Source organism: Hemitrygon akajei, chromosome 30 (assembly GCF_048418815.1).
Source record: "Hemitrygon akajei chromosome 30, sHemAka1.3, whole genome shotgun sequence".
In the NCBI taxonomy this organism is placed as follows: Eukaryota; Metazoa; Chordata; class Chondrichthyes; order Myliobatiformes; family Dasyatidae; genus Hemitrygon; species Hemitrygon akajei.
This window is the reverse complement of record NC_133153.1, coordinates 44,423,467-44,438,777: the sequence shown is the minus strand read 5'-3', so window position 1 is coordinate 44,438,777 and position 15,311 is coordinate 44,423,467. Positions and strand designations below refer to the sequence as shown.

At 41.5% G+C, this 15,311-nt stretch overlaps 1 protein-coding gene across 1 annotated transcript in view; it reads right to left on the bottom strand.

The window, feature by feature from the left end:
- Nucleotides 1–15,311, bottom strand: part of whamm (WASP homolog associated with actin, golgi membranes and microtubules) — a 28,173-nt gene that overhangs the window by 6,549 nt on the left and 6,313 nt on the right. Inside the window, exons 2-6 of the mRNA XM_073032811.1 lie at nucleotides 10,621–10,794; nucleotides 8,544–8,694; nucleotides 7,367–7,536; nucleotides 7,128–7,287; nucleotides 274–461 (exon numbers count right to left, since the gene is read on the bottom strand). Coding sequence (XP_072888912.1) covers nucleotides 274–461; nucleotides 7,128–7,287; nucleotides 7,367–7,536; nucleotides 8,544–8,694; nucleotides 10,621–10,794 — 843 coding nt within the window. The remainder of the gene's footprint in view (nucleotides 1–273; nucleotides 462–7,127; nucleotides 7,288–7,366; nucleotides 7,537–8,543; nucleotides 8,695–10,620; nucleotides 10,795–15,311) is intronic.

The window sequence follows — 15,311 nt, the reverse complement described above, 5'->3', positions numbered from 1 at the left end:
GCCTCACCTGGAAGGTAAAACCTCCTCTAACCCAACACCACAAGGAAAACAATCAGAGAGCACCTCTGACCTGCCCAAACCAGAATACCAGCACAAACCACTCATTTACTAAAGCCTGAAACATTTCACACGGTTGGTTCATGTTGCATTTACAAAACCAAGAGCAATCTGCTAAACTAAAGGCACACAGGAGAAAACATTGGCATTCAGATTTTTCACATCAAAACTGCAAGAGAGAAACCAATCACTTTGGTGGAAGGTTTCAGAAATTACCCGCTTATTCCTCAGGTAGGATCGCCGTGAGCCAATAGCACCGCGTTTAGTCTCCAGCTGATGAGCTTTACGCATCAACTTGTTAAGATCTACTGATCGACTGTCATGTACCAGGCCCATCCCCTCATTGGCCTGAAGCTGCTCAGGGTCTTCACAAGCATCATAGTAAATCACCTCTTCCTCTTTTTCTAGAGTTACAAACAGTAAAGCCCTCATTAGCTGATAACAAACAAGGGATCTTTCCAACCAGGATATATTTAGTTTATTGTTTTTTTGTGACTACCTATTCATTCATATGTTTCTCCCTCCTTTTTGGTAATGCATTATTGCTTCCACCAGCCTGCCCTGAATAGGAGTGTTTGTTCTCTCATTTGCAACGAGGATCTTGGATTGTTTTAGTTGATGGTTCCCCCCCACACCCCCACAACATTTCTTCTTGGCTTTGAGCAGCTGTGCATTGACAACACTCCACCTTCATCATCCTTGGCAATCTCTTTGCACACTGAGCTGCTTGTGGTACAGCAAGGCTTAAACTGGAAACCTGCCTTTTGTTGTGTTGGCAACCAGCTCTTCATTCAGTGTTGCTTAATGGACAGTCCATTAAAAAGCTAGTGGAGGGACTGGATCTAAAGTTAATGTTAAGCAGATAGAGGGAATACTGACAGTGATGTTTGGCAGATAAATAACTCACTAATGAGCCAATGATTGTTAAGGTGCTGGAGGTATGGGGTGGGGGTTGTGGGGGATTGTTTACATACATCAATATAGCACAGGACAAAGCCCTTCAGCCCATGATTTGCTAAACTAAATCAGTAAATAAGTGCCCAGTTAAACAAACCACTTCTGCCTATACAATGTTTGCACCCTTCCATTTCCTGTACATTCATGCTACTTGAATGTCTCTATCAATCTGCCTATACAATGTCTGCACCCTTCCATTTCCTGTACATTCATGCTCCTTGAATGTCTCTATCAATCTGCCTATACCATCACTCCTGGCAGCACATTCCAGGCACCGTCCATTTGCCGCGTTAAAAAAAAACTTACCCTGCACATCTCCTTTGAACTTATTCCTTCTCAGTTAATGCATATCCTCTGATATGCCATATTTCAACCCTGGGAAAAAGAAACTGTCTACTCTACCAATTCCTCTTGCAATCTTATAAACCTCTATCAGATCTCCCCTCAGCCTCTGCTGCTCTAAAAAAAAACAATCGGAGAACCCAAGGGGTTCATGAGAATGATTCTAGTGATGAAAGTGTTAACATTTGAAGGCCTATACTCACTAGAGTTTAGAAGATTTCACTGAAACCTATCAAATATTGAAAGGCCTGGATGAGTAGATGTGGGGAGGATGTTTCCTATAGAGAGTGAGCCTAGGACCAGAGGGCACAGCCTCAGAATACAGAGGTGACCATTTGGAATGGAGAACAGGAAGAATTTCTTTAGCTACAGGATAATGAATCTGTGGAATTCATTGCCACAGATGGCTGTGGAGGCTAAGTTACTGAATATTTTTAAAGCAGAGGTTAAAAGGTCCTTGATTAGTCAGGGCATTAAAGGTTACAGGGAAAAGGCAGATGAATGGGATTAAGAAGAATAATAAATCAGTCATAATGGAAGAGTGGAGCAGACTCCATTGAATGAATAACCGAATTCTGCTGCTATGTCTTATGTCCTAACCCAAGTTTGCCCATCCTTTCATTATAGCTCATGCCCTCTAATCCAGGCAGCATCCTGGTAAATCTCTTCTGCATCCTCTCCAAAGCCAAAATTGCATATGCGGATAGAAAATTACAATGCACAAATAGGCCCTTCAGCCCATCCAGTCTATGCCAAACCATTTAATCTGCCTCCTCCCATGGACCTGTTTAGGGACCATAGCCCTCCATACCCCTCATCCATATACTCATCTAAATTTGTCTTAAATGTTTATATTGATGCTGCATCCACTACTTGTGTTAGCACTTGTATTAAATTTGAACCTTCTTGACCAGCCTCCCATGCAGAACCTTGTCAAATGCCTGGTATGTGTACACAAGATCCACTGCTTTGCCTTCATCCACTTTCCTAGTAACATCCTGAGACAACCCTACTACCACTCTGGCTTCTTCCAAAAAGCCAATGTCTAATTCAATTTAGTACCTCATCTTGAACTATCCTTTCTATAATGGGGCAATCAGAACTGTGTCCAATACTACAGATGCAGCATAACTAGAGTTTTATAAAGCTGCAATATGACATTTCAACTCTTGAACTCAGATCTGCAACCAATAAATGCAAGCATGCCATATTCCTTCTTAACTGCCTGTCAACCTCTGTAGCCACTTTAAGGAAGCTATGAACTTGGGCATCAAGATCCCTCTGTTCATCAAAACTTTTAAGGGTCTTGCATTTGGAGGTTTCTTTATATTTGACCTCCCAAGGTGCAACACTTCACGTCTAGCTGGGTTAAACTCCATCTGCCATTTCTTTGCCTACATCAGCAAATGTTCTATATTCTGACCAAAAGTCACCAAACTTCAACAAGGCTAAGTTCCATTGCTCCCATCCTCTGACTTTTATGGACAAGCCAGTTCTGAATCCAAATAGTCATTTCACCATGGACTCCATTATTGTCTAATTTTTGGACTGGAGCTTCACCATTAAATTATCTAAATACAAAGGTAAACTTAAGTGTATTTGGTTTAAAGTGTCTGCTTCTCAAATAAACTTGTTTAAACCCAATTTACTGGCCTCAACTATCTGATGAGCATTGGAAGGATCTGAACCATATAGCAATGACCTGTTCATCTGGTACTTGAAACACAGCCCAAAGAAAAGGGTTTCTATTCCAGCCACTGCAGCTTTACTATCTGTCGAGACTTCATGGTGGTGGCTGATGGAGTAACAGCAATCTGCTGTTACTCCAACTCTAATTATCTTACTATTTCCAACCTGTCTTGAAACTTCTTTTGTTAAGTGTGATATTTTTTCATTATGGCTACAAGGGGTGGCAGAGGTACTAAAAAGGATGATCTCCCTGCTTCTTTGGATTCTATTATGGATTTGCTGCAAAGTCATACATGAGAAGCCTCTGAGAAGTTTCAACAATTCAGTTCTGAATTTAAACAAAAAGATGGTAAATTGGATTCTATTCAACAAATTCTTAATGGACACGATAAACATATAAAAAATGATGAAGCAATTTTGTTGTCCCTGGAAATGGAAGTGGATGAATTGCTAAAGCTTTGTGAAAAGCAATCAAAGTCCAATGAAAAGTTAAGACAGAAGATTCAACATAGAAAATAGAAGTAAAAGGAACAACCTAAGGGTTCTGGGTCTCGAAGAATTAACCAAAGGTAATCATCCTATAGAATTCTTTGCAAACTTTCTGCAAGAATTATTTCCAGAAATTTTGGTGTCTTTGCCTATGATTGATTGAGTTCACAGGTCTCCCGTGTTTAGACCTCTTAACAGAGATAGACCGAGATCAGTAATAATCTGTTTTTATCAATTTAAAACAAAGGAACTGTTAATACGCAAATCTCATCAAAGAGGCATGATTTAGACTATCATGGCTGCTAGATTGGAATTGTTGAAGATTACTCACCCGAGGTTATGCAGGAACGTGCTAAGTTCAAAGAAGTTATGTCTGAGTTTTTTTAACAAGGGCTTCAAGCCTTCCCTTCGCTACTCAGCTCAACTCAGAATCACACTTAAAAATGGATCTTTCGAATGGTTTTATTCAACTGCTGAAGTACAAAGGTTTTTAAAATCCGAAGGCTAGCTGTTTAGTTTGTCCTTACATGAAGACACAAGATTAAATGAGAAACTTTTAATTCCCAAATCCCGTCGAAGGGGCATGATTCGTTATAGGGTGGAATATTAAGATTCTTGAAGACTATTCACTTGAGGTAATGCAGGAACGTGCTAAGTTTAAACAAGCTGTGTTGGAATTTTTTTTAACAAGGGTTTTAACTCATCCCTTGGCTACCCAGTTTGACTGAGAATCTCATTAAAGATGGATCCTTCGAATGGTTTTGTTTGAATGCTGAAGCATTTATTTGAAAGCTAACTATTTAGCCTGTTTTTTCATGAAGATATAAGATTAAATGTTTAATGTCTTTCTGTATTAATAATTGTATCTTTTACATTTGGTAAACCTTTGTAACAAATTTCCTTTTGTATCACCCTCCACCTGGCCGTAGTGTAGGCTTCCGTTAGTCTTGATAGACCATGGATTTGCACCTTGGAAAGTTTCCACAGCACAAGCCTGGGCAGGGTTTTTAAAAAAATGGAAGACTGGCAGTTGCCCAAGCTGCAAGTCTCCCCTCTCCACGCCACCGATGTTATCCAAGGGAAGGGCATTAGGACCTATACAGCTTGGCACCAGTGTCGTCGCAAAGCAATGTGTGGTTAAGTGCCTTGCTCAAGGACACACGCAGCCTCAGCCAAGGCTTGAACTAGCGACCTTCAGATCACTAGACTAACGCCTTAACCACTTGGCCACATGCCAACACACCTGGCCCTAACCCATCTGGACAAAAAAGAAACGTACGTTCGAATGCTGTTCATAGACTTCAGTTCAGCATTCAACACAATCATTCCTCAGAAACTGATTGGAAAGCTGAATGTACTGGGCCTGAACACCTCCCTCTGCAACTGGATCCTAGACTTCCTGACTGGGAGACCTCAGTCAGTCTGGATCGAAGGCAGCATCTCCAACACCATCACACTGAGCACGGGGGCCCCTCAGGGCTGTGTGCTCAGTCTACTGCTGTTCGCTCTGCTGACCCATGACTGGAACACACAGCTCGAACCACATCAAGTTCGCCAATGACACGACCGTGGTGGGTCTCATCAGCAAGAACGATGAGTCAGCATACAGAGAGAAGGTGCAGCGGCTAACAGACTGGTGCAGAGCCAACAACCTGTCTCTGAATGTGAACAAAAGAGATGGTTGTTGACTTCAGGAGGGCATGGAGCAACCACTCCCCACTGAACATCGACAGCTCCTTGGTAGAGATCATTAAGAGCACCAGATTTCTTGGTGTTCATGTGGTGGAGAATCTCACCTGGTCCCTCAATACCAGCTCCATAGCAAAGAAAGCCCAGCAGCGTCTCTACTTTCTGCGAAGGCTGAGGAAAGTCCATCTCCTACCCCCCATCCTCATCCTATTCTAGAGAGGTTGTATTGAGAACATCCTAAGCAGCTGCATCACTACCTGGTTCAGAAATTGCACAATCTCAGATTGCAAGACCCTGCAGCGGATAGTGAGGTCAGCTGAGATCATCGGGGTCTCTCTTCCTGCCATCACGGACATTTACACTACACACTGCATCCGCAAGGCAAACAGCATTATGAAGGACCCCACGCACCCCTCATACAAACTCTTCTCCCTCCTGCCATCTGAGAAAAGGCATCGCAGCATTCGGGCTCTCAAGACCAGACTATGCAACAGTTTCTTCCCCCAAGCTATCAGACTCCTCAATACCCAGACTGGACTGACAACAATTTACTGCTCTCTACCATGCCTATTATCTTGTCTATTATTTACTGTAATGCCTGCACTGTTTTGTGCACTTTATGCAGTCCTGGGTAGGTCTATAGTCTAGTGTGGGGTTTTTTTTCTGTATTGTTTTCACGTAGTTCAGTGTAGTTTCTATACTGTTTCATGTAGCACCATGGTCCTGAAAAACGTTATCTCGTTTTTACTGTGTCCTGTACCAGCAGCTATGGTCGAAATGACAATAAAAAGTGACTTGACTAGATATTTTGGCCTTTAGCTCTCTTACAGCTAGGAGGGCGCTTTTGTTTAAATGGAAAGATATTTTTCCTCCTACTTATGCTCAATGGTTATGCGACATTATGTCATGTTTAGATTTAGAGAAGATTTGTTGTTCAATTTCTGAATCTCATCAAGATTTTCCAAACATTGTGGGGACCTTTTTTGAATTATTTTCAAAACCTTCAATTCGTTGTTTAAACTCAGATGCTGGCTATTATTAATTTTTATTATATGAGAAGGTATTTTACCTTTTCTCCTTAATAAACAGCTTTGGTCTTGGTAGGGGTTAGATTTTTTTTGTAATAAATTAGTATATTTCAATATAACTATTGATTAACTTACATGAATATGGGGTAATGAGATTGTTATTATGAACAGATATAATGTAATTGGTAGTTTTTTAAAAACCTTTTTTGACCTTTTATATACATTTTCTTGTACTCTGTATTCTTCCAAGTAGAAACTAATAAAAAAGTTGGAAAAGAAAAGCTTTACTATCTGTCAGGGTGGGGTCCCAGTAAATTTTCAAAAGCATCAAAATCTAAATTTTCAACAGCTTATCATATTTGACTGAATTTAACCGGAGCTGGTAAGTGGCCCAGCATAGCAAACTTCACTACTACCTTTGCTGTAGTGATGATCAATGAACCAGGTGTAGACGGAGCACAACCTGCCTCTGCCCAGAACAATGCAATACTCTTTCACAAATCGTTCTTTAGGTGAGATAATGAACAGACACCGTATCCCTGTAGTTAACTCCAGTCTAGACACTCATGTCCAATAAGCAACACAGACCAAAGAACTAGTCAGCAGTACTTGCTGGGCAAAACAGCAAATCCCTAATTTCCAGTGTAAGCCTTGTTGTGTATCTCAATGTGCAAAGACATTGCTGAGGATGGTGGAGCACCTCATCTATACAAATCCTTCTGACCTATACGCATTGTTTACCGACACAGCTACAAGCTCAGTGTAAGATGCAACCCGTAAATCAGGAATATCTGAATTTTAATAGGAGAGGAGTCCGCCTGAAATAAATCTGCTGTACTGTGAATGTGAACAATGAATAGCTAGCCACCTACTCACCCCTGACTTCACGTCGTATGGTATCCAGCTGGGCAACAACCAGCAATTCCTCATATTTTAAAGTTTCTAGCTGAATGCTGTACAGCTCCAGCTGTGTTTCATAATACTGCATTTCTAGTTCATCCACCATCTCCACTGATTTGTTGTCAAGATGTTCCATCTAAATTTAAAGAGAGTTTTACTGAAATGTTTGGCAACCAAAAGAGAGTGGTTTATAAGCACAACTGCAAGCTTGTTACCTTGGATTGAATCTGGGCTTTCTTACGTTTCAAGCACAATTCTTTTGCCCTGGTGTGTTGCAAAGTTTCCTTTGCAAACATGAACTTCAGTTTTTCCTGTCTAGGTGCCACACTGGCCCAGGCAGCTTTGCCAAAGTGATTTCGATCTTCTTCCATCTGCTTCTGCATGGCTTCAGAATGAGAATTCATGAGAAACTACAGCTGCTTTTGTCACAATGTTTTATTCACTTATCTATCTTTCCTCTAGATCACATTCAAATAATTGATACGTTGCTCAAAAAGTTAATGAAACAAAGATAACACTGAACACCTGATCCTAAGAATAAAGAAATCACAATACATGGGGTACAGATGTTAATTACACTTCATCATATAACAGCCACTTGTGTCCAAGTCTTCTTAGCTGGGATTTACCAACTGTGCTTTCAGAGGCCAAAACCCCCAATAAATTTAAATCACATTCTTAGATAATTACAGATAACCATAGGCTGTTTACCAGATTATAATACAGATGTTTGTCTATTTGCTGTATAAAACACAAACATTTTCCTGATTCTGGCTTTTGCTCTTTCTTTCTAGTCCTAAAGGATCTCATCCAAAACGAGAATGGTTCCCTTCCCTCCTCAGCTGCTGCTTGACCCACTGAATTCCTCCAGCATTCTTTGTGCTGTGCCAACACTTTCAAAGTTAACAGAACACAGCTGCCTGGGCAGTTACTGTGACATTATTACAATTCAGGGCTTTGGAGCTTGCAGTTCAATTCCATTGCCGTCTGGATGGATGGTGTGAATGTGTGGGTTTCCTCCAGGTGCTCCAGTTTCCTCCCATAGTCCAAAGACATACCATTTAGTAGGTTAATTGATCATTGTAAATTGCCATGTGATTAGGCTAGTGTTAAATAGGTGGGTTGCAGCTCTTCGGGCTGGAAGGGCCTGTTTCAAGCTGTACCTTTAAATAATTTTTTTTTAAAACATTAAAAATTAAAATAAATAATAACAGGAACACCTGGAGATCACCTCCCCAGCTTCTATCACATGCCCCATCTTTCTGTGAGCAATGACCCTCAGCTCAAAGGCATCACTCCTCCTCTGATGGTTCTCTAAATTTTAACCTCTCTCAATAATATCAACTCTAGAGAGTGCAGCTGTTAGTCTGCTACTGTTCCAGTCCAATTTACCTGCCAATGCTTTCACTGTCTCCCTGAAATAATCCACCGTTATGTCCTGAATTGAGCAGATTGCTTCTTGCATGCGCCGAGACCACTCTTCCACTTCTTTCTGCAGACTCTGAATTCTCCTTGGACCCAGAGTGTCAAACTCGAGGGATTTCTGCAAATAGGAAGTGGTCAGCTTGGGTAAGGACTCTACTGAGTTTATAGATTACCTGGTTTGTATCTAGTAACAACAGAGTTCAAATAGTCACACATTAGGGTGAATATGGGTTTGACCAAACATGAGCATGAACCCTGGCCCAAATTTCATGAATGGAAATTGTCCCATTGTGGCCCTCAGAAGGAACGCTGTTTACTTCATTATTCTTACTGACAGCAGGCAGACAAATAGCTACTTTTATAAACTAATATCCTCAAAAAGTAAATCCATTGTAGGAACACAGTCAGCAAACAACCTTAGAAACAAATAGATCTACGGAAGAGCACTGTAAGCTGCAGTGTGATATCATATCCCCTCCAATACCAGTCACTCTCCAACAGAGATCTCAACAAAACTTATAAAGTTATTATCATAGATAAGTACAGCGCAGAAACAGGCCCTACAGCCCTCCATACTCCTACCATCCATGTACCTATCCAAATGTTGATATCGAGCTCGCATGCACCACTTGTGCTGGCAGCTTGCTCCACACTCTCATGAGCCTGAGTGAAGGTTCCCCTTAAAATTCTCACCTTTCACTCTTAGATTATGACGTCTGGTTGTGGTCCTACCCAACCTCAGTGGAAAAAGCCTGCTTACATTTAGCCTATATATACCTCTCATAATTTTGTACTTCTATCAAATCTCCTCTCAATCTTCTACTTTCCAAGGAATAAACCATTAACTTATTCAATCTTTCTGTATAAGATCCTCCTTCTGGTCCTCCAGACCCAGCAACATCCTTGTAAATTTTCTAGGTACTCGTTCAATCTAATTTACATCTTTCCTGTAGATAGGTGACCAAAACTGCATACAATACTCCAAATTAGACCTCACCAATGTCTTGTACAACTTCAGCATAACATCCCATCTCCTGTACTCAATACCCAAGATCTCTCTGATCCTCCACACTGACAAGAGTCTTACCATTAATATTATATTCTGCCATCATATTTGACCTACCAAAATGGACCACCTCACAATTATCTGGGATAAACTCCATCTGCCACTTCTCAGCCCAGTCTTGCATCCTAGCAATGTCCCGCTGTAACCTCTGACAGCCCTCCACACTATCCACAATACCCCCAACCTTTGTGTCATCAGCAAATTTATTAACCCATCCCTCCACTTCCTCATCCAGGTCACTTATAAAAATCGTTAAGAGAAGGGGTCCCAGAACAGACCCGAGGCACACCACTGGCCACTGACCTCCACGCAAAATACGCCACATCTACAACCACTCTGCCTTTTGTGAGCAAGCCAATCCTGGATCCACAAACCAAGGTCCCCTTGGATCCCATGCCTCTTTACTTTCTCAATAAGCCTTCCATGGGTACCTTATCAAATGTCTTGCTGAAATACATACTTGTCTGCTACAGCAACTTCATGCCTTCTTTTAGTCTTTCTGATTTGTTTCTTAAGTGTTCTCTTGCATTTCTTATACTTCATAAGAACCTCATTTGTTCCTACTTGCCTATACCTGCTATAAACCTCCTTTTTCTCTTAAACAGGGCTTCAATATCTCTTGAAAACCAATATCTCTTGTTATCGTTAACTTATATTCTGACAGGCACATACAAGCTTTGTACTCTCAAAATTTCATTTTGAAGGCCTCACATTTTCCAACTATACCTTTGCCAGAAAATAGCCAGTCCCAATCCATGCTTATCAGATCATTTCTGACTCTTATGCCCAAGAGCAGCTAATCACTGCCCAAGTCAATTTCAGCCAGGCGAGATCATTTACCTTTAAATGCACTGAGTTCAATTCACGAGCCCCTGAATCCAAAACGTTTGCTCAGCTTCTAACTGTTGTTCCTAATAATAAATGTAGCGTTTTAAAGTTTAGCATTTCTAGTAAAGAAACAGAAAGTGCAAGATTTACCAAGGCCTCCTGTTTGCACAGTGAGGCAAACTCGCGCATGTCCCTGAAGGGCTGCAGCAAACACTGGTAGAACTGTGTGGCTGCAGTGACTAGATCCTGATAGGCTTCATCTTCCTCCTGGTACAGCTTCTTAAGGGCTACCATATTCTTAACATGTCTGTGTTGGTGCAAGACCTGCAAGACAAAAAAATACTACCGTTAACAAAATCTGTTCAGCATAAACCATCGGCTGACAACTGGCCCTTTAACACAACCCAAGGCTAGAACCTTCACAGAATAACTTTGCTATAAAAATAACACCAAGTGCTCAGAGGAAGAAAGTACCCAAGAGAAGGTCTCTGGAGGATGGGTTTAGCAGTGTGGCAACTGCCTCAGCCTGACGTAGTACTCACAGAATACAATCACAGACCCTGGGTACATTATCACACCAACAGGACAGGTGCAACAAGAGGTGCCAGTGGTTTATACTGCAACGGGAAAAAATCAGGGTGTCCAGAGAGCTCCCTCAGCTGATGATTCAATACTCCCCCAAGCTAAGCACATGAAAGCAAAAAAGGGTAAAACATGCTCAGCCATGGCTTAACAGAATCACCACCACTGACAGACTGGCTAAAGTTCTGAAGTACCTGTCTACCAGGTGTAAATATCCAGCACAGGGGATAGACTTCTATTAGCTTGCCCTCACTAATCTAGCTGGCACATGCATTTGGAAAAGTAACCACCATAGTCCTCATGAGACAAAGTTCCATCTTCATACTAGCAACATCCTCCATGTCATATGGCACCACAGTTGCACTGAACAGGACAGACTCGGAACCAGGCAACCACGAGGCAGCGTGGGTCACTGCAAAAGTAGAAACATATCCCAGCCCAGTATTCCCTTCACTATCAAGTCAGGTGATAAACCCAGGCTCAAAGAAGCATGCAGAAAGGCACGGCATGAGCAGTACCTGGTAAAAATGAAGTGCTAGCCTAGTGAAGCTGCAATACCAAAAGTGTTTTTCAAACATATAAAGAGTAAAAGAGAAGCGAGTGTAGATAATAGGACCACTGACTCTGAGGAGCTGGGGAGTTAGAAATGGACGAGGGAAAAACAAAGAAATAATGGACAAATGTAATAAGTATTTTGCATCAGCCTTCACTGTGGAAGACTCTAGCATTACGCCAGAAACTTGAGAGTATCGGGAGGCAGAAATGAGAGTAGTAGTTAGAATCACCATATTCTGGAATGATTCTGGAGGACTGGAAAACTGCAAATGTCACACCACACTTCAGGAAGGGAGGGAGGCAGAAGAAAGGAAATTATAGGCCAGTCAGCCTTACTTCAGTATTTAGGAAGATGTTAAGAGTCCAATATTAAGGATAAGGTATCAGGGTACTCAGAGGCACATGATAAAATAGGCCAATGTCAGCAGGGTTTCCTTAAGGGGAAATCTTACCTGACAAATCTATTGGAATTCTTTGAGGAAATAATAGGAGGATAGAAAAAGGAGAGTCCGTGGAGGTTGTTAACTTGGATTTTCAGAAGGCCTTTGACAAGGTGCCACATGAGGCTGCTTAACAAGATAGGAGCTTATGATATTACAAATAAAAGATGGTAGCATGGATAAAGCATTGGCTAACTGGCAGGAGGCAAAGAATGGAAATAAAGGGGGCCTTTTCAGTTGGCTATAGGGGTTAGTGTTGAGATAAATTTGTTTCATGTTATATGTCAATGATTTGGTTGATAGAATTGATGGCTGTTTTGTGGCCAAGTTTACAGATGATACAAAGATAGGTGAAGGGGCAAGTAGCATTGAGGAAACAGGAGTCTGCAGTACTTGAGGACTTGGACAGATTGGGAGAATGAACAAAGTGGCAGATGGAATAATGTATATGTAAGTGTATGGTCAAGCACTTTAGTAGAAGAAATAAAGGCATATTTTCTAAATAGAGAGAATATTCAAAAGTCAAAGGGACTTGGGAGCCCTCGTGCAGGATTTCCCAAAGGTTAATTTGCAGGTTATGTCAGTCATGAGGAAGGCAAATGCAATATTAACATTCATTTTGAGAGGACTGGAATATAAAAGGATGTAATGCTGAGTTTTTATAAGACATTGGTCAGACCACACTTACAGTACCGTGGGCAGTTTTGGGTTCCTTATCTCAAGATTAACTCATGAAGAGTGTCGGATGGCTCTGGGCCTGTACCTGCTAAAGTTTAGAACAATGAGGGGGATCTCACTTAAATATATTGAATATTGAAATGTGTAGGAAGAGTGGCGAGGCTGTTTCGTATAGTGGAGGAGTCTAGGACAAGAGGACACAGCCTCAAAATAACAGGACGTCCGTTTAGAACAGATGAGGAGGAATTTCTTCAGCCAGAGGGTAGTGAATCTGTGTAATTTATTGCAACAGATGGCTGTGGAGGCTAAGTCATTGAGTATATTTAAAGCCGAGGTTGATAGGTTCTTGATTAGTCAGAGCAGCAAGGTTAAGGGGGAAAGGCAAGAAAATGAAGTTGATAGGGATAATAAATTAGACGTGATCAAATGGCAGAGCAGACTATGGACTGAATGGCCTAATTCTGTTCCTATGTCTTATGGTCTTAAAACATAATAAAACAGCACAGAATAAATAAGGAAAATAAACTTCATAACCAACAGACTAGACAACAGACATAACATAAAAGCTCTGCTGTCCTGCCACATCCAGTTATGAATGCTGGTGGATAATAAGTAAATGATAGGAGAGAGCAGCTTGTACATCCTGATTCTCAACAATGGCAAGCCAAGAAAACAGGAACCTTAGGGCACTGAGGAGTGCTGTCGAACAAAGGAATCTCCAAATACAGATCCATAATTCATTCAAAGTGATGTCGCAGGTAGATAGGGTCATGAAGAAAGCTTTTGGCATATTGGCCTTCATAAATCAATGTACTGAGTAAAGAAGATGGGATGTTACGTTGACACTATATAAGACATTGGTGAGGCCTAATTTGACGTAGTGTGTGTAGTTTTGGTCACCTACTGATCAACGCCTGCATCCACTAACTCCACTACTACTTTATTATTTCTATCAGTCACCTTATGTACAGCCTAGCGTCACTTTATGGACATACAATCAATGTATACAAGCCCATTTTATGTATTTATATTTATTTGTTTTTTATTATGTTCTTTATCTTCTGTGTTTTGTTTATCTTGCTTCAAATTTGGCCTAACAATTATTTTGTTCTTCTTAAATTTGTGTACAGGAAATGACATTAAACAATCTTTAATCTTTAGAAGACAGTCTACAGCAAATTCCATTTACTCCAACAATATCAAAACGCTGTGAGTGCTGGATACAGCAAGGGCCATAGGTCAGACAATATCGCAGCTGCAGTCTGAAACTTGCATGAGTTGTGCCTCTTGCCAAGTTGTTCCAATACAATTATAATTCTGACATCCGCCCATGAATGTACAGGAAATGGAAGGGCTGGTGAGGGATAGTCAGCATGACATGAACCATAGAACACTACAGCACAGTAAAGGCCCTTCAGCCCTCCATGTTGTGCCGACCCATATAATCCTTAAAAAAAAGTACTAAACCCACACTACCCCATAACCTTCCATTTTCCTTTCATCCATGTGCCTGTCCAAGAGGCTCTTAAATACCCCTAATGTTTTAGCCTCCACCACCATCCCTGGCAAGTCATTCCAGGCACTCACAACCCTCTGTGTAAAAAACTTACCCCTGATGTCTCCCCTAAACTTCCTTCCCTTAATTTTGTCATATGCCCTCTGGTGTTGGCTATTGGTGCCCTGGGAAACAGGTACTGACTATCCACCCTATCTATGCCCCTCATAATCTTGTAGACCTCTATCAAGTCCCCTCTCATTCTTCTACGCTCCAAAGAGAGAAATCCCAGCTCTGCTAACCTTGCTTCATATGACTTGTTCTCCAATCCAGGCAACATCCTGGTAGATCTCCTCTGCACCCTTTCCATAGCTTCCACATCCTTTCTATAATGAGGTGACCAGAATTCAACACAATACTCTAAGTGTGGTCTCAGCAGAGATTTGTAGAGTTGCAACATGACCTCTCTACTCTTGAACTCAATCCCCCTGTTAATGAAGCCTAGCATCCCATAGGCCTTCTTAACTACCCTATCAACCTGTGCAGCAACCTTGAGGGATGTATGGATTTGAATCCCAAGGTCCCTCTGTTCATCCACACTCTTAAGTAATTGACCATTAATCCTGTACTCAGTCTTCTGGTTTGTCCTTACAAAATGCATCACCTCACACTTGTCCGGATTGAACTCCATCTGCCATTTTTCTGCCCAACTCTGCAGCCTGTCTATATCCTCTTGTAACCTTCGACCACTTACAGCTCCATCCACAACTCCTCCAATCTTCGTGTCATCCGCAAACTTACTCACCCATCCTTCTGCCTCTACATCCAGGTCATTTATAAAAATCACAAACAGCAGGGGTCCCAGGACAGATCCCTGCAGCACTCCACTAGTCACCCACCTCCAGGCAGAATACTTTCCTTCCACAACTACCCGCTGCTTTTTTCCTTTAAGCCAATTTTTTATCCAAACATCCAAAGTTCCCCTCATCCTATGCCTCATGACTTTCTGGATGAGTCTCTCATGAGGGACCTGGTCAAATGCTTTGCTAAAGTCCATGTAGACCACATCCACTGCCCTACCCTAATCAATT